The sequence below is a fragment of the Myxine glutinosa genome, chromosome 2, assembly GCF_964187855.1.
Source record: "Myxine glutinosa chromosome 2, kmMyxGlut1.1, whole genome shotgun sequence".
Classification (NCBI taxonomy): Eukaryota; Metazoa; Chordata; class Myxini; order Myxiniformes; family Myxinidae; genus Myxine; species Myxine glutinosa.
Window position 1 is genome coordinate 132225393 of NC_136262.1, and position 26331 is coordinate 132251723.

Consider the following 26331-nt stretch of genomic DNA (forward strand, 5'->3'; position numbering starts at 1 on the left):
AACATGTGCGTGATGACAAACTCAACTTCTTTTTGTTTAGGCCTTCCAGATGGTTTTGGTACAAGGGACTTCCGCCCACCCAACAAGCCACCTTGCATTATTGGGATACTCTGTAACTTGCATGACGGCTTGGTCATCGAGGCAAAGGGAATTAAGGAGCACTATTGGAAGCCCTTTATCAGCCGTCTTTTTGAGAGGAAGGTTTGTGCAATATCGAGCAAGTTTATAGGTTTTTGTCTTGTTTTTCTTTTACTATACATATCTACTGAATAGAGTCCTGATTCATTCTCTAGTGAGTTTGTATTGGTATGTGTTGGGTTTTGCATTGCTCGCAAAATTTTAGACATTGTAGTTGCCCTACCTGCCTGTAGGGCAGGTACCATTGCAGATTTGGTTGCCCGAACACTTTTTCAGTTGCCCGACAAGTGTTCACAATGTTTTTCCCTCATTGCTGTACTTGCCAAGATGCGTGGACTCACTAGGTTTTGTTAAACCAGTCTTGTGATCTAGGTACCATGTTCCCTTGCCATTGTTAAACCAACAGTCAACGGCCTCACCTGGACAGTATTCATGGGTTTTACAAGCGTCGGTGGCGATCAACATAAGGTTTTTCGTTTTGAAAAAAATATCCAGCATTTAAAATGTAAGTTTTGTGAATAGAAAATCCTTAAAATGAAAAATTAATTATGCAATTACTGCAGGACGTACTTGTCAATTTCAACATATGTAGTTCATGTTCGCTTGTGACCCGTTCATTATAACACAGTGAGGTACATGAATGTGTACTGTGCGTTCGGTGAATAAGTGGAACTACGTTTGGTACGCAAGGTGTTTTGAACTCACTTCCTGAGAACATAAATGGCGGCCCTCATGAAATTTTTCAAATTTTATATATGAAAAATGTTGACATCGCATTGTGCTCCGTGGGAGTATAGCATTTGAGGCACATCATGTATTCCGACACACATCTATATCGCATTTGCATGAGAGAAATGCCTGGTTTTTGAAAGAGGAAAATATTTTTGTCAAGAGTTTGTAAAACCGTATTGACAAAGGAACTGGCAGCAATGCCTGGTTTATATTTGTTTTCCCCTCATTCCTCGTCCTTTTTTTGTTTTCTTCTGTGCCAGGTCCTGAAAGGCCAAGGAGACACTTTGACTGGGCTTTTGGATGATGCCAAGTTTGCAGAAAACTAGTATGTACTGTATTTATTTTTAAATTTAGTCGCAGATCCACAATAGCTTTGCATTGCTGCTGCTGTTGCTGTTGTTGTTGTTAGAGTTCTGGTTGGGGGTCGATTTTTGAAATGTGCACCCATTAGTCGGACAGCTGAAAACCACACCCACATCTGTCGCTTGACTCCATCCACCTTAGTGCTGCAGACGAACTGATATGGCCACCATCTTGTCTCCTGGTGAGCTCACCACATTAGGGCTGTATCGACCTCTGCTGATTATACACTATCTGGCTTTGTTGCGTCACATTTCCATTGGCTTGGTTTGGGTCGAGTGTTAAATAATTAGTAAGGTTTAATCACGTTCGTATGCACCCCCCTTAAAAATAGTGTTACGTAATTTTTGAACGGCACCATATGCGCGGTTCCCAATTGGCCCATTGCCAGATTTTTAAAGCCAAGTCCGTCGCGCTTAATGACAAAGTCCCATACCTCGAATGACCACGTACACGTTTTTATGAACAAAAGGTTTATTACCACAGAGAGAGCGGGAGGACGAAAACTTGCGAACTGAATACACCTCTGACATTATTGAGGCCCGAGCCTAGATCTACTGTAATCTATATACCCCACAGAGGAAAATACTTTTTTTTTTTCTTTTCTTTTTTTTTCTTTTTTTGTATACTGAATCGAGGCTCATGCAAGAGCTAACATTTATTTCACAAACAAATCAACCAGACAAACAAAATATATAAAAAGAGGGAGCGGAAGACAAGATGGGGAGAGAAGGGGAAGCACACAACCACAACATACCATAACCCTTCCTGCTGCTCCTGTTCAAAGTGGGTGAAATTTGCCTTCCTGCAGTTGCCTGAAACCAGACCCAGCTGTCCGTCAGACTCGTAATTGATATTGAACCAAACCGTGAAGACCCTGGAAGATTAATTGTATAATACCTTGAACAGCATGGATGAGGGAGTTGGGTGGACAGAAGAGGCAAAAAATATATACTGGATTTTGTGTCACAGGTTGTGATCACAGTGCGGTCATTGTTGTTTTTCAATGTTTGGGGTTTGAGCACAAAAAAGATTGAATTTGAGGGATGGGTGCTTTGCTCTAATTGTCCATGAGTAAGACCTGATTTGACAACCAAAGACACCACTGTGTTTTTCAGTTGGCCTCGTACCTGGAATGTCTAAAAAAATGTGATGGACATCTGGGATCCACAGCTAAACACGTTTTTGGTGGCCATTTTCCAGTATAACTACCCATTTATAACATGTCTCAGAAAGTAAGCTGTAACTTTTAATTGGTTGATCTGGGGCATATGAAACTCAACATAATTAAGAACAAACATGTGGAATCTACGTTCAGCTAAGGAATACAAATCCATTTGCTAGCATTGCTGTAGGTAGATCAGACCATTGAGGAAACGGTGAATAAAGATACACAGATTGCAGGGGGGACACGCGTCTTCAGTCTCAATCCAGGTAGAGTTTCACACTATTATCTCACCGGCCTCTAAAGGCCTCTAAAGGTGGGTTTTTTTTTTTTTTAATCTCACCGCTGAGCATCAGTCATGCTAGGCCCGGAAAAAGAAAGGTACGTCTGATGTTGCCTCTTTGGTTGACTTCCTGGAGAATAACTGGACAAACTCTTTCGGCAAAGTTCCATCAGATCTTATGAGTATTTCTACCTTGGCAGTGCACCCCCTGATGTCTGCTGACAGCACGTAAAATGGGAGAAGAGGCCTTTCAATATTTCCAAGTGCAGTGGATTCAAAGGGCAATTCTTTCCACAACACAATAAAGAAGCGTAAAGTGAAAACCTTCAGTGAGATGAGAAAGAAAACAGTCAAAGGTACAAATAAAGAAATGGTCTTGAAAGCTGATCGAAGATTGTTTGGGAACACGGTCGTCATTGCCCAAAACAGAAAACTCAAAATGTGCGATGTCCTATGTCACCCTCTTTGCTAATGCCAAAGGCAAAGGGCTAACGCTGACGGTACCATGAATAGAACGAATGAAGCTGCTCTGTCGAAACACCTTGAGAGCAAAGTATTGTTATGTTTGTAGGGGGTAGGCAATACCTTAGTCCAGGTAGAATGCATAGGTAGTGTGCTCCGACTGTCGTGAAGAAGAAGAAACCCCATGTAATACGTAGGAAATTTGTGTAGACTGTGTCGGGTAAGCTTGTATCTTTGTCCCCATGAGAGGGGTAGGTTATGTTAATTAGCGAGGGATTATGGGTAATTAATCCCCTGTATGTAATTGCCTCTAATCTTTTCCTGTGTTCCTTATGACACCGCACTACACACCATAGCCAAGCCAAGCAATCGACACCATAATTAATAACGCTACATAAAAACCAACCGGAAGCCAGGCATCGAACACTACCGCTGGTGCCGCAGCCACTACATCACCACCTCAATCAGGCTGGGCCGTGGAGCCACGCCCAGAAGAACAGTGATTGGTCTGGGAGTTTGATTGGCACAAGGACTGGTAAGATGGGACTCGCTGATAGGATCGGACACGGAGACGTCGTGGAATGACGTCAGAGCCTCGCATACCAAACAATTAGAGCGGCGGACATTTTCTCTCTTGGGTTCTGGATCTGGTGGTGAACGGTCGTGTGCTGACATTTTGGCTTCTCGTTCTGGATCCCATAGTGAATGGTCACTATTATTCTTGCACAAGGAAGATTCATCACGAACGGTCGTGTTCCGACATCTTCATAGTGATCGTGAGGAGGAAGAACTGCGGACCGAGAACTGCGTTTCTCGACTGCGCTGCGCTCTCGGCGAAGCCAGGAGTGAGCGGACGCGCAACGAGGCCTAGTTCGCGCCAACGAGGGCAGTTTCCCGCCAAGGACGCGAGGAGGTTTTGACGATTCCTGACGAGATTCAAGAGCCGATTCAAGTTAAGTGCCACAAACTACACATATTTATTTTTCAGTTATATTTCCCTTTGTCTGTGTTCGGGTATGTGTGGGAGCGCTCCAATTAGGAATATAGTTTTATCGTGCATTGTTTTGTGACCAGCATTTTCTTTAATAAATCCCGTATGTTTGTACATTTTTATTCCGTGTCGGTTTGAGTTGATTTATTGCATGGTTGAGGACGCCGGGTGGACTTGTGAAGGTAAGCGCTTACGGCTTCTCCCCCACTTGATACAACCTGTGCACGTATAACGACGGTTCGCCATTGAATTGAACGCCTCAGAGTTAAAGCTCGTTTGGTCATCTGTATCACCCTGCCGTGTTTACCAGAGGGTAGTCACACGACAGTATCACCAGCTGAGGAAGTACCTCGTCCATGTGCAACACTCACTGATGCAATGGGACTCGTCCAGAAACGTCACGGTGAGAATTGCACATTCAATGAACTCTCGGATCATGTATTTGCGCAGATCCTTCATGCCAGCAAAGGAAGTGACAGGATTGATGTGGTATTTGATGTTTACCAAGAGCATTCAATTAAAGCTGCTGAACGTGCTCATGGTGATTCCGAAGATGGAGTAGATTTCAGCAAGATAATGCCAGGAAACAAGATAAAGAATTGGAGGTGGCTCTTTGCTTGTAGAGAGAGCAAGAACAGGCTCACTGCTTTTCTAGCAGAGAGCTGCAAAGATAAGGATAGAAGAAAAAAAGGTTGGAGACAAGAGCATGTTTGTCACATTGTGGGGCACTTTGCCTCTTAGCTTACACAAGAAGGGTTGCAAGAAATTGATGGTCTACAATACAATCAAGAAGAGGCTGATATGCCACACATGTTGCAGAAAGCTACCCAGCATTCATTTGTGTCACAGAAGACACTGATTTCTTCATCATTTGCCTCAGACTGAGCGGACATATCAACAGCAAAATCTTCATATGACGTGGAACCAAATCGTCAATCAGGCTTGTCGACGTCACAATAGTGGCTGCCGCACTGGGACGAGATGTACGTATGACCTTACTGGGACTTCATCCATGGATAGGATTTGATACTGTCAGCACATTTCCAGGGCAAGGGAAGTTGAAAGCCTTGAAAATTATATTGCATGATCAGAAGTTTAGAGAAGCATTCACTAAACTTAGTACTGGGACCTTCCAAATGAAATTTCCAACATCATTCAAGAATTGACATGTCAGCTTTACCTCCGCAACACCGAAGTGAATAAAGTCCGCAGCAGAGGAGGAGAAATCGAGTCTGGGCAGCTTCCGCCATGTAAAGACACACTTCTACAACACACGTCAAGCAAACTATCAGGCTGCCATCTGGCGAAGGAGTTTGATAAACTGCCCAGATAATCCCATCCCGATTGAAGGGCATGGATGGACAGCAAGTAGAGATGGCACCCCATATGTCAAATAGATGACAGCCCCCTCCCCCTTCTGTCCCCCCAGCTCCAGAAGTTATTCCATGTCTGATGTGTAAGTGTGCTCGATCTTACTGGCCACCTCACTGCACTTGCGTCATCAATGGACCAAAATGCACAGCAGCATGCAAGTTTCTGACATGCTCCTACATGGAAGTTGATGATGAAGACCTTTAGCAGGATGAACATGATTTGTCTGATAAAGACAATGGCTGAACGATCAGAAATGAGTTTATTCAGGTGAAAATAAATATTAAATACCATATATTCACGGATCTTGTTTTTGTTTCTTCTAAAATATTAGTTTTACTGTACGGCTTTGCAATATATTTCTTAATACAAATGATAGCAGAGATAAAAGTTGCTTTTGAGGATAATATTTATTGGCCATTTCAGACCTATTTTCTCAGTTATTTTGAGTTGTAGTTAACTCTTGTTTGTATGGCATGCGTTGTCGTATGCCAATTCCATACCGAACAAATTTGATCCATCTTTCTGAGATGTGCTGCAAATAGGTGGCCATCTTGGGAAATGGCCACCAAGGTGTTCAGCTGTGGATCCCAGACATCCATCACATTTTTTTTTCGCCATTCCATGTACTAGGCTAACTGGAAAATAAAATGGTGTCTTGCCACTTTTTGGTAGTCAAACCTCAATAATTTTGCACCTATCTCACGGGCTATAATGCTCTATTAGCGATGCTGTGTCATGTTCTTGTCCAATGAATTAACACCTTGTTGTTTGTATGTTTTAGCAAAGCTATTAACAAGGAGTATGAAGAGTATGTGCTAACGGTGGGAGACTTTGATGAGCGTGTGTTCCTTGGTGAGGAACCTAATGTGGAGATAGGAACACCACACCGGCGTCCTTGTTTGGAGCGGCATCTTTCTGAGTGTATGCAGCGGCATATAGAAAAGGTTTGGCGGAATGATGGTCTGGATGGGAGGTGTCGTTTGCAATCCCTTCCCGACCTACAGACATTGTTTGACTGTTGGTTTTACTTCATCGAATTAGACAAAGAGTGGATGTTGTTGTTGATTGCAAAACTACCTTCTGTTCCTGGCAGAATAATTCCCTCACTCCATTGACACCACTGACTGGTCGTCGGTATCTCAAGGAAAAAGATCTGTCCATCTCACCTGTCTCAATGGCAACACAGAGTGTTGGCTTGTTGCATGAACTCCTCGTAGGCTTTCGCAACTCCCCTTCAGCACAACTCCTTCAGATGCTCAGGTGTTTTGAAATGAAATGGAAATTACGTTACTTAAGATTGATAAGAATGTTTTTTTTCATCTTTGTCATCCACACTCCACATACACACACTGGGTTAGCACCAATTTGAATACCTGTCGATTCAAAAACAAATTAATTTTAATAACAATAATACATTTATTTTATGTAGCGCTTTTCAAGAAGCCCAAAGACGCTTTGACAGAGTACAAAAAACAAGTGCAAAAAGACAAAAATCAATCGGTAAATAATCAAAGCAAAAGGAAGGAGAAGGAGAAGAGATAGTCAGGGGTTAAATGCTGTGGGTTAAATGTTGAATGCAGTGTTGAACAGGTGGGTCTTGAGTGATGTTTTGAATGTGGTGAGTGAGGAGGAGTCTCTGATGGTGTGAGGTAGTGAGTTCCAGAGAGTGGGAGCAGCGATGGAGAAGGCCCTGTCCCCCCAGGATCTGAATTTGGTCCGGATGGGGGGGGGGGGGGTCAGGAGGTTGGTACCAGCAGAGCGGAGGTTGCGGATGGGAGTGTGTCTGGAGAGGAGGTCAGCCAGGTTATGGAGGGCTTTGTCGGTCAAGAGGAGGATGTTGTACTGGATTCTCTGCGGGATGGGGAGCCAGTGAAGCTTGTAAAGGACGGGGGTGATGTGGTCACGGGTCCGGGAATGGGTGAGTAGACGGGCAGCGGAGTTCTGAATGTATTGGAGTTTATTGGTGATTATTGAGGGTGAACCATAGAGGAGGCTGTTGCAGTAGTCCAGACGGGAGGTGATGAAGGCGTGGATGAGGGTTTCTGCAGCCGTGGAGGAGAGGGATGGACTGAGACGGGCGATGTTTTTCAGATGAAAGAAGGCTGTCTTTGTGATCTGTTTAGTGTATTTGTCGAAGAAGAGGGTTTGGTCAAAGATGATGCCAAGATTCCGGATGTGAGGGGAGGTGGATACTGGGAAACCGTCGATGTTGAGGGCAAAGTTATGGGTGGATTTGGTGAGCGTTTTTGGGCCAATGATGATTATTTCAGATTTATCATAAGTTTGAGGAAGTTGATTTGAAGCCAGGATTTTATTTCAGTGATGCAGTTTGTCAGGATAGAGTGAGTGGCGGTGGAGATGGACTTGGTGGAGATGAAAAGCTGGATGTCATCGGCGAAGCAGTGGAATTGGAGACCATGACGGCGGATTAAGTGACCAAGGGGGGACAGGTACAGGATGAAGAGGAGGGGGCCAAGAACTGAACCTTGGGGGAGGGGAGCAGTGGGGGATTTGCAGTTATTGATGGAGATGAACTGGCGTCTGTCAGAGAGGTATGATTTGATCCAAGAGAGGGCAGTGCCGGTAATGTTAAAGGTGGTTTCAAGTCGGGTGAGGAGGATGGTGTGATTAATGGTGTCAAAGGCGGCGCTGAGGTCGAGGAGGATGAGAATGTTGAGGTTGCCAGCATCAGAGGAGAGGAGAAGGTCGTTGGTGATTTTGAGGAGAGCAGTTTCAGTACTGTGGTTGGAGCGGAATCCGGATTGGAATGTTTCATACAGGTTATTGGCAGAGAGGTGATGTTTGAGTTGAGTGGCTACAGCGCGTTCCAAAACTTTTGACAGAAAGGGTAGGTTGGAGATGAGTCTGAAGTTATTTAGGGTGTCAGGGTAGAGTCCAGGTTTTTTCAGAATGGGGGTAACGGCAGCAATTTTGAGGGATGGTGGGACGATGCCTGTAGACAGGGAGGAGTTTATTGTTGCAGTGATAAGTGGAGAGAGAGCAGGAAGGGAGGCCTTGACAAAGCTGGAGGGGATGGGGTCAAGAGTGCAGGTGGCAGTTTTCATTCCTATGAGGAGTTCAGAGAGGTCAGTAGGGGAGACTGGGGAGAATTTAGACAGGGGTTGGCAGGATAAGGGGGGGCAGGTGGTTTGAGGGGGAGCGGGTGCGGTGGTGGTTAAGCTGTTGTTGATGTTGTCAATTTTGCATTGGAAGAATGAAAGGAAGGAGATGCAGTTGTCTACTGTGAATGACTGGGTGGTGGTGTTCAGGGGGCTGAGGAGTTTGTTTATTGTAGAGAAGAGTGCTTTTGGGTTTCCGGAGCCAGAGTGGATAATTTGAGAGTAGTAGGCGGAGCGGGCGCGGGAGAGGGCATCTTTGTAGTGTTGTAGGTGGTCCTTGTAGGCTTGGGAGTGAATTGTGAGACCTGTTTTATTGCGGAGTCTTTCAAGTTGGCGAGCACGAGTTTTCATCAGGCGGAGTTCAGGGGTAAACCAGGGAGCAGAATGGGTGAAAGAAACTGTTTTGGTTTTTATAGGCGCAAGCTGGTCAAGGCAGGAGGAGAGAGTGTGGTTGTAGTAGTCAGTGAGGTCAGAAGGGGTGTGGAGGTCAATGAAGGGAGAAGTGGACATTTTTTCAGAGAGGGTGGATGAGAATGAGGTAGGTGAAAGAGCGTTTAGCTTACGGAAGTTGATCGTGCGATAATGCTTCGGTGCTGGGGTGGGGATGTTGATGGTCATAGTGATGGCTACGTGGTCAGAGAGGGTGAGGTCGGAGCCAGAGAGATGGTGCAAAATTAATCCAGTAGAGCAGACAAGGTCCAGAATGTGACCACGGTTATGGGTAGGAAAGTTGACATGTTGAGTGAGGTTAAAGCAGGTGAGTAAATCAGTGAAGTCAGTGGTTATTGTGGAGTCAGTGGAGTCCATGTGGATATTGAAATCACCGAGGAGGAGGATTGAGGGGGAGAGGGAACAGAGCTGGGTCAGAAAGTAGAGAAGTCAGACAGGAATGATGGGTGTGGTTTGGGAGGGCGGTAGATGACAGCCATGACTGACTGCGTGTGACCAGAGAGTTTAAAAGCCAGGTGTTCAAATGATGGAGCAGATAAGATGGAGATGAGTTGAATGGAAAACATTGTTGATACAACCTGTGTTATTTTACTACCTGTATACTTCTCACCACCTGTGTCATTTTACCACCGGAATACTTCTCTCACCACCCGTATTATTTTAGCACCCGTATCCCTCTCTCACCAAGTCCCTGGTGTTGGGCTAGCGGCTAGGGTGCCAGCTTCGGATCCAAGGATCCTGGGTTCGAATCCCGGTCGATCGCTGAATTAACGCCAGGGGGGTTGACTCAGCCTGTCATCCTTCCGAGGTCGGCAAATTGAGTACCAGTACACTGGTAATTCCCTGTTTATCGTAAAAAGGCAACAAACAGTGTTGGCGGCAGGAAGGGCATCCGGCCGTAAAACATTGCTTCAAAAAGGGGACCAAAAAACAACAACAACCACGGTCCCCGAAAAGGCCAACCCCCGCTTTGCGGGGAAAAATGGCCTCTAAACGGTGGGTATACTTCTCTCACCACCTGTATTATTTTACCACCTGTATACTTCTCTCACCAAAAGCCTGGTGTTGGTTTCGTGGTTAGGGTGCTGGCTTGGGATCCTAGGATCCTGGGTTTGAATCCTGGTCAGCTGTTGAATTAACACCAGGTGGGGTTGACTCAGCCTGTCATTCTTCCGAGGTCGGCAAATTGAGTACCAGTTCACTGGTAATTCCCTGTGTGTCGCAAGAGGCGACTAATAGGGTTGGCGACAGGAAGGGCATCCGGCCATAAAACTTTGCTTCTAAAAGGGGACCAAGGTGCCTTAAAAAGGCCAACCTGAGGGGAAAAATGGCCTCAAAAAATGGCCTGCAGCCTCCTCACTCTCTGAAGACCTGGACAAAATCACAGACTGGTCAAACATGTGGAACATGTCTTTCAATCCTGACAAATCTCACACTCTTACTATGTCTCTCCGAAAAGATCGACTGGACAACCCTCCCATCTACTTTCTCAACAATCCTCTCCAAGAAGTTCTGTCGCTCAAGCTTTTGGGTCTCACCATCTGCCATGATCTTTCTTGGGAAAACCACATTTCCCAGCTGGCCTCCAAAGCCAGTCGCCGACTGGGCATCCTCCGTCGTGCGAAGTCCTTCCTAGGCACACCTGAGCTCCTCACCACATACAAGGCTTTCATCTGCAGCTCAATGGAATACTGTTCTCCCCTATGGGCTGGTGCTCCTGCCTCACACCTGGCTCGGCTTCACGCTGTTGAATCCAAAGCTTTCAGAATCATTGGAATCTCCCGCGATGAAGCTATCTCTGAGGGCCTTTCACTCACTCACCGCAGGCAGGTAGGTGGTCTTTCTGTCTTCTACCGACTCCTCTCCGGCCTTGCTCCCCCAGCTCTCTCTGTGCTCTGTCCCCCAAATATTCCTACAGGTCGCACAAGATCTGCCAGCCACCCTCTGATGGTTAAACTGCCGAAATCTCGGCTCTCTGCTCACCTTCACTCTTTCATTCCTCTTTTCTCCCGCCTCTGGAACAAACTCCCACACTCACTTCAATCACACTCCTCCCTCCAGGTCTTCAAAACAGCTGTTCACCACCATCTCTTATCTTCCCCCATCCAAAACCTTGATCTTTTCTACCCCCACTAATTCACCCCAGATCCACCTTGTTTGAAATTCCAACTTCTTTCCTGGAAGTCTTGGCAGTGTCCATATGTTTTTATACCTCTCCCACCCCCCCCCCTTCCCATGCCTTCCCCCCAAAGCCCTCTCCCTCCCACAGTTCTCTCGATGTCTCCATGTCTCTCGGTCCCTGCTCTCAAATGTTGTGTTTGTGTCCTTCCCCCTCTCTCCCCATCTTGTCTACCGCTCCCGATGTTATTTGTTTTGTGTGTCTGTTTGTCTTTCTGTGTGATTAATGTTCGCTCTTTCACGAGCCTCGATCTTGTATACAAAACAAAACAAAACAAAACAAAACAAAACAAAAAAAAACAAACAAAAAAAATAAAATAATAATAATAAAGAAAAAAAAAGAAAAAAAAAAAAAGAAAAAAAAAGTGGTTCATACTTCTCTCACCACCCCGGTGTGTACCCCAGTTTAGAATAGGTACACCGTATCCCTTCATGTTGTAAGAGGCGACTAAAAGGGTTGGCATCAGGAAGGGCATCCGGCCATAAAACATTGCCTCAACAAGGGAACCATGACAATTACAAACACCTATAGGCAGGGTACAGCCCGACGTACCCCGTGGGGGTCCTCACCCCCTCGTCAAAAATCAGGGTGGGGAACCCGATTTAAGCAACAACAACAACAACAACAACATGCATTTTAAAGGCCATTTTCCATACTAGAGCCGGGGTTAGCCTTGCGGTCCCCATGACAATCTTCTCCACCCTGCGCTATCCTCTGCATCTCTCCTTGTTAACCCCCTTGCCCGCATTTCTTCTTCCACCATCTTTAGCCAAGTCTTTCTCGGTCTTGCCCGTCCTCTACTTCCTTCTACATTCATTTCCATCACTCTTCTCAACCAGTCACTTTCATCCTTCCTCAACACAAGACCAAACCATCTCGACCTGTTCCTCTTCACAGCATCAATCACAGGCTCTATTCCCATCATCTTTCGCAATTCATCATTTGTCTTTCTCTCTCTCAACGATACTCCACACATCCATCGAACCATTCGCATTTCCACCCTTTCCAATCTTCGTTGCTGCTCTACGTTCATTACCCATGTCTCGCTCCCATAAATCATAACATTTCTCACACATGCAGCATACACCTTTCCCTTCAGCTTCAACGACACTACCCTCATCATCAGCACGCCACTCAGTTCCCGAAACGTCTTCCATGCACATCACTCTAGCAACCGTTGCCGAGTCTGATCCACCTTCTCCATTCAGCATGTCTCCGAGGGAGCAAAATGTTTTCACACCTTCCAGCTTCACGCCGTCTCCAAGATACAACTCAACATTTCCTCCATCTGCAGCTCCCTCTGTGCACACCTTACATTTGAATGTAGCTGCCACACTGGTTAATGACCCTCTCAGACCACTATATTTTTGATGAACCCACTCAGCGCACATTGTACATTGAATGGAGTTCACTCCGACACCCTTCCTACACACAGCACAGGGCCACTTCCCAGTTCTTTCCACCTCACCACATGCTTTACCACTTGCCATCACCTTCGTCTTTCCGATATTCACCTTCAGACCTTTTGTTTCCATACATTCCTTCCACTTGTTCATCTTTTCCTTCAGTCCATCCATACTGTTGTGGAGATGAGAACTGTATATTTTTTGATTGTGTGCTGTACTATTATTATTATTGTTTATTCTGCGCCCCCCTACCTCCGGAGCTGTGTAAAGGTGAAAGGGCATCCCATAATTAGTCCACGAGCATACACATCAGCCAAATAATAGAATACCCCTGTTGATAGTTATCTCTTATTCTGTGTTTTAGAGTAAGGCTGTGTCTCCCATTAATTGAAGTACTCCATTGCACCAGTGAAAGAGAATAGATCCCCTTTCATTCCCATCCCCAAAATCCCCATTTCCTTCACATCCCCTCTCGTCATTGCCGAGCCTCGATTGCCCATATTACCTCCCCTCCAAAAACCACCATTGAACCTGTGCTCTCGTCGGAGAAGAAAGGCGTGCCCGCCCGTCGTCATCAAGGGCGGAGCCAGAGGGTCGCATGACCAACCAGGGCCGAGGTGAGCACCCCGATGGGCGTGTCCAAAAGGCCGGCGGCTTAATCGCCGGAGGCGTTATAAAGGCGCGCACGCAGGAAGCAAGTGAGTCGGTTGGTCACAAAGAGTTGGTCGTCAAGAGAGAGTCGTGAAGAGTCAGTCAGTGGAGTCGGTGGTCAGTTGGTTGCGGTGAGGAGTCGGTGGTGGCGGTCAGTGGTTGCGTTGGTTGCGGTGAGGAGTCGAGGAGGGAGGAGATCAGAAGACAGGAAGGCCTTGAGTTGGACTAAGTAAGAGAGGAAGTTGTTGGACTGGGTGGGACTAAGAAAGAGAGAGAAAGAGTCCTGAAGCTTGTGAGGGAAGGAGAGAGAACCCGTCACACCAACCCCCCAAGCTCCGCGTTGGCTCCACCAAGCGTTCACCTCCACCAAGGCTCCACCAAGCTCCGCGTTGGCTCCACCAAGCGTTCACCTCCACCAAGGCTCCACCAAGCTCCGCGTTGGCTCCACCAAGCGTTCACCTCCACCAAGCTCCGCGTTGGCTCCACCAAGCGTTCACCTCCAGCCATCCACCTCCTGCCATTCCTGTCATTCCCCGCGTGAGTCTGTCTTTTGTTTGTTCTGTCCTGGGTTAATTAAGACTGTAGGTAAGCTAGTATTTTCACTGTGTCACCTGCGTCTTATGTGCTTGTAAATAAACGTGACTGCTTTCTTTTTACTTGTGTGTAAATAGTCAATAAATTCAGTAGTATTTCCCAAACCTTTCTTTGCCTTCGTTTTCCTCTTTGCATTCGTCGCCTTTGTCTTTTCCCTATTGACTAGCTGCGGTGCGATCCGGCCAACGTTTGGGTGGAATCGGGTGAGTCGGGGATCCTGCTAGGTCGCGGTAATACACCACCGCTCGGTCATCATAACATCTAAACCGCGATCTGTAACAATTGGTGTCGAGGAGTGAGATCGGACCCGAAGCGCGCTTCACGCGCTCGAAATTGTTAACGGCGAAATTTGATTTTGTTTTACAAAAATAAAAACCCGAATTTTGAAATCGCGCCATGGCTGGTCAAGGCGACGGGATGCCGGTGGGAGAGATAGACGGGGTAGAATCGACCCAGGACCTAGGGGAAATGTATGTGGATGAAAGGGAGGAGGAGAGCAATGAGGAGGCGGTTAAGGGGGTATCAGGCGCACAAAATGGCGTCCTCGTGCACGTGGGTGTAGCGGCACCAAATTTTGCCGCGCCCGCGACCGCAGCAGCGCCGCTGGTGGATTTGAACCTTTTTATGATGCAAATGAAGGCCCTTATGGAAAAGAATAGTGAGTAATTGGGAGACCAAATTAGAGGTTTGAAAAGCAGTATGGGAGAAATGGGGGGCCAAATGGGAGAGATGGGGGGCCAAATGGGGGCAATGAGGGACGAAGCGAGGGGTACCAATGCCCAAATCGGGGAATTAGACAAGAAATTTGAAGGGATGAAACATGGGTTAACGGGGGTGGAAAATAGAATGGCTGCCCAGGAGAATCAGATAGAGGGGATGAAAAATGGGTTAATGGGGCTAGAAAATAGGATGGAAGGCAAATTGCGGGAGATAGGGGAGCAATCCGCCCGAGAAATTAAACAAATGGGAGAGCAGATAGAGGAGGTAAAAATCGGGGTAGAAACCAAACTGGATGCTCAGAGGGATGAATTGGGACAGATGAGGGCGGCATCTACAAAAGAAGGGGAGGAGATGAAGGAGGAGGTTTCGGGGCTACGCGAGGAGGTAAAGCGAGGTGAGAAGCGTATGGAGAAAGAAGTGAGAAATAATACGGCAAAGTTACAAGGGGGAATAGAAGATCTGACGGAGGAGGTGGAACAGCTGACGGAGGGACAAAAAGAACTAGTGGAGCAGGTTCAAAAGAACACTGCGGTACTAGGAGGGTTAAAGGCGACACAAAAAGAAATTAAAAACGAATTAATAGCGACACAGAGGCAATGTCAGATGGTACGTGAGGAACTGACAATGAGGGTGGACGAGGTGACAGAGATAATGGAGACAAAGGACCGGCAGGTGAGGATGCACATAGAGACGGTCACGGTAGCCTTAGAGGACGAACTTGAGGAGACGCACCGAGAAATAAAAGAGGTTAAACAAAAATTAGAGGAAGTGGAAGAAGAGGTGAGTGAAATTAAGAAGAGACGGACAGAAACTAAGAGAGAAATCCAGGAGGAGGTAATGGAATTGGTACAAGGTCGGTGCTCAACTCATAATGTGCTGCTCACTAACCAAATAAAGAGTTTGCAGGTGGCAAAGGAGGTGCGAAGACGAGGTACGGAGGTGAGTGGCAATGTATATGATGTGAGGAAAGCTTCAGTCGGCTTGGGGATTGGTTTGGATCCGGGTGTTCGTGAGAGGCCGTTGGTGAAGTGTGCGACAGGTCTGGTGTGCGAAAAAAGAGGTGTGCGAGAATGTCCGACCATGGGGTGTGTGAGGAAAAAGTGCACGCCGAGGAGTGAGTGTGCCGTCAGGAGCGAGTTGGGCGAAGCGCGTGTGCGAGGGAGCACAGGGAAGCGCGGTGTGGTGAGTGTTACGGAGGAAGTAACGAAAAAGTGTGCGCAAGAGGATGCGCGAGAAAGGTGTGTAACGGACGGGTGCATGGGGGAAGCGCATGCTGTCAAGAGTAAGGGAGAATGCACGCCTGTGGTGAGTGTTACAGAGGGTGTAACGGGAGAATGTGCGGGAGAGTGTGCGCGAGAAAGGTGTGTAACGGACGGGTGCATGAGGAAAGAGTGCGCTGTCAAGAATGGAGGTGAAAGTAGTGAGAGTGACACGGAGCGTGAGTTGGTTATGACAGGTGACCGGGGATGTACACCTGGAATGGAAGGATGCACACCTGGAATGGTAGAGCGTGTGTGGGAATGCACACTTGACTTGGTCGTGAGGCACGTGGTTGGGTGTGCGGGTGAGAGCACACCTGTGGTTGTCACAGAGGAGGTGACCGAGGAGGGGGCGCGAAGAGGTGTGTTGGTGAGGTGTGCGAGCGACGAATGCGTGCCAAGGTGTTCGGTGGTCAGGTGTGTGACCAAGTCTGTGAGCGGAATGGGTGTACCTGGGTGTGTAAGGAAAGGTACGAGGAGCATGGAAACGGCTGCATGTATGAGCAAGAAAGGGGTAGCGTATGCATGTAAGCGTGCAGGTGAAGCATCGACGGTAACCGGGTTAGAGGTTAGAACGACTTATAGCCAAATCGGGCCCTCGGTGCGCGTCGGGCAGCTTCGCGTGCCGCGAGGACCAGCGGGGATCCGAACCACGGCGGTGTCGAAAGAACCGCTGTACGCGATCCACGCTGTGCCTCGCTTGGAACGGCCGCGTCCGGGCTCCACTAAGCGGAGCGGGCAGCCCGATAGGAAGGGTCGTCATGGCGACCACTTTCTATTGAGACGTGCCGGCAGGTCGAGATCGGGACATTGGATGGCTCCACGCCGAGGTGGTGCGTGGGATCTCGGCCCGGGTAAGCCCCCGTCCCTGCACCGAATGCGGGACGTATCCAGCCGCTGGCACAAAACAACCCGTATTCATTGCTCGGCTGTACGAAGCCGGGCTGTAGACGTGAATTGGCGCACCGAGAGGATGTAATAAGTAGACGGATGATGATAATAGTGATAGTGGTTTTGATCCAAAATTTAGAAAAGTGAATAGAATTGGCGGTAAATAGAAAATTTTTGATTGGTTGGATTTAGGTGTGCGAAATTGATAGTGAGAGACCCCCGATGTGGTGGGATGGCAAATCCACCATCCCTCACAGACAGGTGTGGCAAATGCGCTATAGTTTATGGGGTGGCTATGACAACCGAGCCAGGGTGGGTTAGGTTATATTGATAGGGACTAGAGATGACATTAGGTAACGTTAAGGTTAGTTAGTGACTGATACCTGTAGTGGGGACGCAGGTAGATTAGTGTGGATGATAATGACGTGGGAGCGCAATAGTTTAAAGGGACGACTGGGAAGCGCAAGTTTCAGAGGGGAGTAGTTAGATGAGATGACGCCGTGTGTTTGAGGATTGGACAGGTGTGATTGCACAGGTGTGCAACTGAACAGGTGTGTGGAGCAGTGTATGAGTGAGTGATGGTGATGTGTGTTGTGTTGACCAACTGGTCCAGGAAGAGGAGGAGGGTGCAGGTGGCACCAGGTATGATTGCACAGGTGTGCAACGACAGGTGAATGGAGGACAGGTGTATGGAATAAATGGTATGGAGTATTGGAATGGATGGTCGTGGAGTGAGTATGGTGGAAATTGTGGAGTGGAGTGGATGGTGCGGAGGTGTGAATGGGGGAAGAGTGGACCCCCATCACGGATACCCGGGGCGGGTAGAGTAAGTGTTAGGTAGAGGGTACAGGTAAATTGTGGTTGGATATTGGCATCTGTGGTGCGGGTGAAAGAATGGTCTTTGGATGGGTGCATTAGTGTTGTGGAAATGGCTGGGCGTGTAGCCTGTTAGTGTGTGTAGTTGGTTTGGGCACTCCACCACTGTGAGGATGTCGGCCAGGTGAGGCCGCAGGTGGGCTCTGGGAGCCGGTAGTAGTTGTTGTGGATGGGGCCCGAGGATCCGGAGGACGGACCCGGGTAGCCCAGTGCCAGAGGGCACCATGGGGTGACAGAGCCAGGAGGGGCTGTCCCCAGTTAGTTAGGTTAGGGTGAGGAGCTAGGTAAGCTCGGGTGGCAACTGCAGTGGTGGAGGTGTGCAGGTGGGTAGACCTGCTGGGAGAGCTACACGTCGCAGCCCAGAAATTGTGCGAGGCACCGGGAGATGAATCGGGGGAGTGAGACCCCAAATTGAGAAGCACCACAGTTTGGTCAATGGGAATTGGTTTTTAGAACCCATAGTGTAAGTTGGCCAATGGATTGGCAGGGAAAGACCCCGGGTAGTGTAAAGTGTGTTAAAGTCATTTAGAGGATAGTTAGGAAGAAGGATCTCCTCGCACCATCTGCATCCACTCACCTGAGGTGACAGGTACTCCACACCATGCCATGTTTTGATTATTTTTTACTGTGCAAATGTTTGGATGTGAGACGCATCATGACGTGGGTGTGACATTATGCTTTGATGTTCCATCTCTGCCTCCTTATGAGGATTGATGATGAATTTGGTGATGGCAAATTTTGAAGTCGAGGGATTGTGGAGACGAATTTGGTATAGGGGAACTATGGGGAAGACGTGACAGTAGTGACGAATTTGTAAATGGGTAGATTTTGTACATATGGGGTAAGGGCAAGGGTAGTGTAGGTGACAGGGGGGTGACGTACGGTAGGGACGAGCTTTCTCACTTCGCCCTCCGTACGCATTTCGCCTTGCATTGCCTTATTGATGTGTACCCTTGTGACCTTACCCCTCGCTCAATTGTCTTTCCCCTTTTTTCTCCCACATGACCTGTGCGCCACTGGGTGCCGAGGGGAGCGTGCGTGGGTCGGCCATTGTGCGCCCGAAATTCCCAGAACCAGCTGTCTGCATCGATGCACCACATTATGGACCACATGTCTGTGGCCGAGCACCACCTATGGACCCCATGGGTTGGGGCATGGCCCTTCTGCTGGAACCGGCCATGAGGGCCCGAAATCTTGCTGGCGGACCTTGGCCACAGGGCACCGATGCCCCACAGGTGAACCACACGTAGTCGGCCCTGTGGGCCATAAATAAAATAAATAAAAATGGACACATTGGGTGCAAGTTTTAATACAAACTAGGGCATGCCCGTACTATATATATATCTAAAATTATATCCCCCCCCTCTATTTACATGAAATGGTTTGGTCCAAAGCGAACGGCTTGCGAGTGCCGTGACAATCCCCCCCCTCTATTTACATGAAATGGTTTGGTCCAAAGCGAACGGCTTGCGAGTACGGTGACAATCCCCCCCTCTATTTACATGAAATGGTTTGGTCCAAAGCGAACGGCTTGCGAGTACGGTGACAATCCCCCCCCTCTATTTACATGCAATGGTTTGGTCCAAAGCGAACGGCTTGCGGAGTTTGGTAAAGAAATCGCCATAGCTCGGTAACTACTTGTCCGATTAATATGAAACCTTGAAAAGGCACATCCTCGGGTCCCCAGCAATATACCTGGCAAGTTGCAAGTATATCGGACCGGTAGTTGTCGCGAAACAGCGGTCACAGACAAACACACAGACACACACACAGACACACAGACACACAGAGATTACTGGAATTATAGATAGATAGGCCGCCAGTAAGCAAAGCAAAGGAATGACAACATCTGGAAGAACAAATAATGATAACCAGCAGAGGGAGCCGAAGAGCAAGAGACACCTGCAGGGTTTGGGTTTGTTGGCTTTATTTTATTGATGAACAATGGTGACTGCACCGATTGGTGCTTGGGTGTGTATTGGTGCGTTTTTGGGTGCTTTCATGGTGCGTCGATGCAGAGCAGACTGTCTCCCCCCCCAGAAAGAACAATCACAGGTCCTGGGTTAGTTTTGTAAATAAAAATAGCGTCATTGTAAATAATGCATCCCACCGTCAGTGTATAGTTTGAAGACCATTCCGCAATTCGGTTAACTGTGGGCGTAAGTCTGTTAGGTAGGGTGCAATGGAGCAGCGGGACACATTTATTTATGTTTTAAAACTGTCGCACTCAGGGTCAGGTTAAAAGTAGAGGGAACTACACCTACGTGTCACACTAAAAATAAAAGTTGTAGGCCCGGGAAGTGCCTAAGAGGAGGAGGGTGCAGTGTTGCGGAGATGAGAACTGTATATTTTTTGATTGTGTGCTGTACTATTATTATTATTGTTTATTCTGCGCCCCCCTACCTCCGGAGCTGTGTAAAGGTGAAAGGGCATCCCATAATTAGTCCACGAGCATACACATCAGCCAAATAATAGAATACCCCTGTTGATAGTTATCTCTTATTCTGTGTTTTAGAGTAAGGCTGTGTCTCCCATTAATTGAAGTACTCCATTGCACCAGTGAAAGAGAATAGAACCCCTTTCATTCCCATCCCCAAAATCCCCATTTCCTTCACATCCCCTCTCGTCATTGCCGAGCCTCGATTGCCCATATTACCTCCCCTCCAAAAACCACCATTGAACCTGTGCTCTCGTCGGAGAAGAAAGGCGTGCCCGCCCGTCGTCATCAAGGGCGGAGCCAGAGGGTCGCATGACCAACCAGGGCCGAGGTGAGCACCCCGATGGGCGTGTCCAAAAGGCCGGCGGCTTAATCGCCGGAGGCGTTATAAAGGCGCGCACGTAGGAAGCAAGTGAGTCGGTTGGTCACAAAGAGTTGGTCGTCAAGAGAGAGTCGTGAAGAGTCAGTCAGTGGAGTCGGTGGTCAGTTGGTTGCGGTGAGGAGTCGGTGGTGGCGGTCAGTGGTTGCGTTGGTTGCGGTGAGGAGTCGAGGAGGGAGGAGATCAGAAGACAGGAAGGCCTTGAGTTGGACTAAGTAAGAGAGGAAGTTGTTGGACTGGGTGGGACTAAGAAAGAGAGAGAAAGAGTCCTGAAGCTTGTGAGGGAAGGAGAGAGAACCCGTCACACCAACCCCCCAAGCTCCGCGTTGGCTCCACCAAGCGTTCACCTCCACCAAGGCTCCACCAAGCTCCGCGTTGGCTCCACCAAGCGTTCACCTCCACCAAGGCTCCACCAAGCTCCGCGTTGGCTCCACCAAGCGTTCACCTCCACCAAAGCTCCACCAAGCTCCGCGTTGGCTCCACCAAGCGTTCACCTCCAGCCATCCACCTCCTGCCATTCCTGTCATTCCCCGCGTGAGTCTGTCTTTTGTTTGTTCTGTCCTGGGTTAATTAAGACTGTAGGTAAGCTAGTATTTTCACTGTGTCACCTGCGTCTTATGTGCTTGTAAATAAACGTGACTGCTTTCTTTTTGCTTGTATGTAAATAGTCAATAAATTCAGTAGTATTTCCCAAACCTTTCTTTGCCTTCGTTTTCCTCTTTGCATTCGTCGCCTTTGTCTTTTCCCTATTGACTAGCTGCGGTGCGATCCGGCCAACGTTTGGGTGGAATCAGGTGAGTCGGGGATCCTGTTAGGTCGCGGTAATACACCACCGCTCGGTCATCATAACATCTAAACCGCGATCTGTAACAATACTTTCCGCAATCAACACCAGATCATCTGCATCCAACAACTCCCACGATAAACCCTCCTTTACGTTCTGAGCCAGCACCTCCATCTAAGCTACAAATAGTAGTGGACTTGGTACCGACCCCTGATGCACTCCTATCCTTAACCTTAAACTCACCACTGTTCCCGTCCTTCGTCCTTACATCTGTGCATGCTCTTTTGTACATTGCCATCACTACTCTGATCAACCATTCCTCCACTCCTAACTTCCTCAATGCCCATGTCAATACTTTGCGTGGAACCCGATCGAATGCTTTCTCCAGATCAACAAACCCAAGAAACAACTTCTTCCTCTTCTTCATGTACTTCTCCTGCAACTGCCTCACAATGAAAAGCATGTCTGTCGTTCCTCTTCCTGGCATAAATCCAAAGTGCATTTCGTCGATCTTCACTTTCTTCCTTATCCTCCTCTCCAACACCCTTTCCAATACCTTCATTCCATGCTCCAATAACTTTATCGCTTGGTACAAGCCACACTCCAGAGGGTCACCTTTCCACTTGTATAGAGGGACGAGGGTACTCAGTTCCCAATGCACTGGAATGCGGCCTTCTTTCACCACCAGATTACAGACTCTGTCATTCTCTTCACACCCCAACTTCCTGCTGGCTTCAACATATCTCCCACAACTCCCATCGGCCCTCCCGCTTTTCTACCCTTCATTGCTTTTATCGCTTCCTCAACTTCCTTCTCAGTTATCTTCTCTGCCGGTCCTAAAACTGGGTTACTCTCTATGTTGCCATCCCATTCATTCTCTGTGTTCAACAGCATTTCCATATGTCTTTTCCATCTTCCTTTAATTCCATCTGGGTCGACAACGATTTGTCCCACTGCATCCTTCAAGCAACTCACCCCTATCACATCACACCTCTCTTTCGCTATCTGCTTTGCAATCCTGAATACTGCTTTCTGACCTTCTTCCGAATCCAAGCGTTCTCCGAACATTTTCCTACATGCCTCCTGCGCCTTTGCTCCCTCTTTCTTTGCAGCCTTCCTGGCTGCCTTATAACTTTCATGCTCTGCTGTTTCTGCTCCCGTACCCTTCGCCTTCTGCCACTCCTTGAACTTCTTCCTATTCTCGTCAATCCTCTTTCCAACTTCATCATCCCACCACCATGTTTCCGAGTGCCTCGGTGGTCCTTTTGTCCATCCACATACCTCACCAACGGCTCCCAACAGACTAGCTTTCATTGACATCCAACCACTTTCAAGCTCAACCACATCATCCTCGACCCTACTCAGCCTCTCTTTTAATGCCTCCCTCACTGTCACCTCTTTCAACATCCACACCTTCATTCTCGGTTGGTACTTCACCTGCCGAGCTCTCCTCGCACCTTTCACCCTTATGTCGCAGACAACCAAGTGGTGCTGTGAAACAGCCTCCTCCTCTGGGATCACCTATGTGTCCCAGAGGTGCCCCCTATCTCGCCTACGCACCATCAGGTAGTCAACAGTTGTCGTCGACCCACCTGACGTGTATGTAACAAGCTTATTATCCTCTTTCTGGAACTGAGTATTACAAATCAACAAATCAGCTCCATCAGCAAACTCCAAAATCCTTTCACCTTCTCCATTTCTCACACCATATCCGTAACCCCCATGAACTCCGTCAAAACCATCCATACTCCTTCCCACATGTCCATTTTTTTTATTTATTTTTTTTTATTTTTTTTGTATACAAGATCGAGGCTCGTGAAAGAGCTAACATTAATCACACAAAAAGACAAACCGACACACAAAACACAAAAAACAAGGGGAGCGGCAGACAAGATGGGGAGAGAGGGGGAAGGACACAAACACAACATTTGAGAGCAGGGACATCGGGAGGACTTGGGGGGGAGGTGGGAGAGGAATAAAACATATGAACACTGCAAGGACTCTGCGGTGATTTACCGGGGGTAGAAAAGATCAAGGTTTTCGATGGGGGAAGATAAGAGATGGTGGTGAACAGCTGTTTTAAAAACCTGGAGGGAGGAGTGGGATTGAAGGGAGTGGGGGAGTTTGTTCCAGAGGCGGGAGAAAAGGGGAATGAAAGAGTGAAGGTGAGCAGAGAGCCTAGACTTTGGCAGTTTAACCATAAGAGGGTTGCAGGCAGATCTTGTGCGACCTGAAGGAATATTGGGGGGACAGAGCACAGAGAGAGCTGGGGGAGCAAGGCCGGAGAGGAGTCGGTAGAAGACAGAAAGACCACCAACCTGCCTGCGGTGAGTGAGTGAAAGGCCCTCGGAGTTGACTACATCGCAGGAGATTCCAATGATTCTGAAAGCTTTGGCCTCAACTGCGTGAAGCTGAGCAAGGTGTGAGGCAGGAGCACCAGCCCAGAGGGGGGAACAGTATTCCATTGAGCTGCGGATGAAAGCCTTGTATGTGGTGAGGAGCTCAGGTGTGCCAAGGAAGGACTTCGCACGACGGAGGATGCCCAGTCGGCGACTGGCTTTGGAGGCCAGCGTGGAAATGTGGTTTTCCCAAGAAAGATCATGGCAGATAGTGAGACCCAAAAGCTTGAGCGACAGAACTTCTTGGAGAGGATTGTTGAGAAAGTAGATGGGAGGGTTGTCCAGTCGGTCCTTTCGGAGAGACATTGTAAGAGTGTGAGATTTGTCAGGATTGAAAGACATGTTCCACTTGTTTGACCAGTCTGTGATTTTGTCCAGGTCTGCAGAGAGTGAGGAGGCTGCAGACTGCCGATCTGAGGGATGAGGAATGGAGCGGCAGATAGTGGAGTCATCAGCAAAGAGATAGAGAGGATTTTCCAGAGAGTCGGAGAGATCATTGATGAAGACCAGAAATAGCACAGGGCCCAGAACACTACCTTGGGGAACTCCAGCCAGAACAGGAAGGGAAGATGAGAGAAATCCATTAAGGGCCACACGTTGCCTACGACCAGAGAGGAAATCCAGAGAACTTCCTCATCTTTCACGTTTTCCATCAGCTTCTCTATCGCACACCAGAACTTGTCCTTCTCTTCATCGCTCCGACTAGCCTGCGGAGCATATCCCGAGATGACGTTCACCAAGAGCTTTCCAATCATCATTTTCACCATCATCAACCTATCACTCACTCTAGTCACACTCACCACACTGTCTACAAACTCCTCAGAAAACAGGACACCAACACCATTCACGCCCTCCAGGCACCCTTGCCACATAAACTTGTATTTCTGTCCCTGCCTACCCTTCACCATTCTCACACCACTTCCCTTCCATCTCGTCTCTTGCACACAACATATGTCCACTCTTCTTCTGACCAATACTTCCACCACTTCTCCTGATCTCCCTGTCATTGTCCCTACATTCCATGTCCCAAACCTCAGAAACCGATCTCCACTTCGGGCTGTACCCTGCCCATATGTAGTTGTAATTGTCATGGTTCTCTTTTTGAGGCAATGTTTTTTTGGCCGGATGCCCTTCCTGACGCCATTATTAACGCCTTCCGATCGGGAACCCGATTTAAGCAAGGGTGGAAATTACTCCATTTATGACGACGAAACGTCTGATGCCCCATGTGGAGATCGGTTTCTGAGGTTTGGAACATAGAATGTAGGGACAATGACAGGGAGATCAGGAGAAGTGGTGGAAGTATTGGTCAGAAGAAGAGTGGACATATGTTGTGTGCAAGAGACGAGATGGAAGGCAAGTGGTGTGAGAATGGTGAAGGGTAGGCAGGGACAGAAATACAAGTTTGTGTGGCAAGGGTGCCCGGAAGACGTGCATGGTGTTGGTGTCCTGTTTTGTGAGTTGTTTGTAGACAGTGTGGTGAGTGTGACGAGTGAGTGATAAGTTGATGATGGTGAAAATGATGATTGGAAAGCTCTTGGTGAACGTCATCTCGGGATATGCTCCGCAGGTTGGTCGGAGCGATGAAGAGAAGGACAAGTTCTGGTGTGCAATGGAGAAGCTGATAGAAAACGTGAAAGATGAGGAAGTTGTTGTGGTAGCAGGAGACCTAAATGGACGTGTGGGAAGGAGTATGGATGGTTTTGAGGGAGTTCATGGGGGTTACGGATATGGTGTGAAAAATGGAAAAGGTGAAAGGATTTTGGAGTTTTCTGATGAAGCCGGTTTGTTGATTTGTAATACTCAGTTCCAGAAAGCGGACAATAAGGACATGTCAACCTTCCACTCACTCTAGTCACACTCACCACACTGTCCAGAAACAACTCAGAAAACAGGACACCAACACCATGCACGCCTTCCGGGCACCCTTGCCACACAATAAGCTTGTTACATACATGTCAGGTGGGTCGACGGCAACCGTTGACTACCTGATGGTGCGTAGGCGAGATAGGTGGAACCTCCGGGACATAAATGTGATCCCGGGGGAGGAGGCTGTTTCACAGCACCACTTGGTTGTCTGTGACATAAGGGTGAAAGGTGCGGGGAGAGCTCGGCGGGTGAAGTACCAACCGAGAATGAAGGTGTGGAGGTTGAAAGAGGTGACAGTGAGGGAGACATTAAAAGAGAGGCTGAGTAGGGTAGAGGATGATGTGGTTGAGCTTGAAAGTGGTTGGATGTCAATGAAAGATAATCTGTTGGGAGCTGTTGGTGAGGTATGTGGATGGACAAAAGGACCACCGAGGCACTCGGAAACATGGTGGTGGGATGATGAAGTTGGAAAGAGGATTGACGAGAAGAGGAAGAAGTTCAAGGAGTGGCAGAAGGTGAAGGGTACGGGAGCTGAAAAAGCAGAGCATGAAAGTTATAAGGCAGCCAAGAAGGCTGCAAAGAAAGAGGTAGCAAAGGCGCAGGAGGCATGCAGGAAAATGTTCGGAGAACGCTTGGATTTGGAAGAGGGTCAAAGAGCAGTATTCAGGATTGCAAAGCAGATAGCGAAAGAGAGGTGTGATGTGATGGGGGTGAGTTGCTTGAAGGATGAAGTGGGACATATCGTTGTGGACCCAGATGGAATTAAAGGAAGATGGAAAAGATATATGGAAATGCTGTTGAATACAGAGAATG

At 48.0% G+C, this 26331-nt stretch overlaps 1 protein-coding gene across 6 annotated transcripts in view; it reads left to right on the top strand.

Annotated features, from left to right (window-relative positions):
• Positions 1-26331, top strand: part of LOC137421245 (retinoblastoma-like protein 1) — a 165440-nt gene that overhangs the window by 37759 nt on the left and 101350 nt on the right. For all 6 annotated transcript variants that reach the window (XM_068107111.2, XM_068107112.2, XM_068107116.2 and 3 more), the window contains exons 6-9: positions 41-201; positions 1131-1195; positions 6287-6449; positions 6599-6765. In XM_068107111.2, the coding sequence (XP_067963212.2) occupies positions 41-201; positions 1131-1195; positions 6287-6449; positions 6599-6765 (556 nt within the window). The remainder of the gene's footprint in view (positions 1-40; positions 202-1130; positions 1196-6286; positions 6450-6598; positions 6766-26331) is intronic.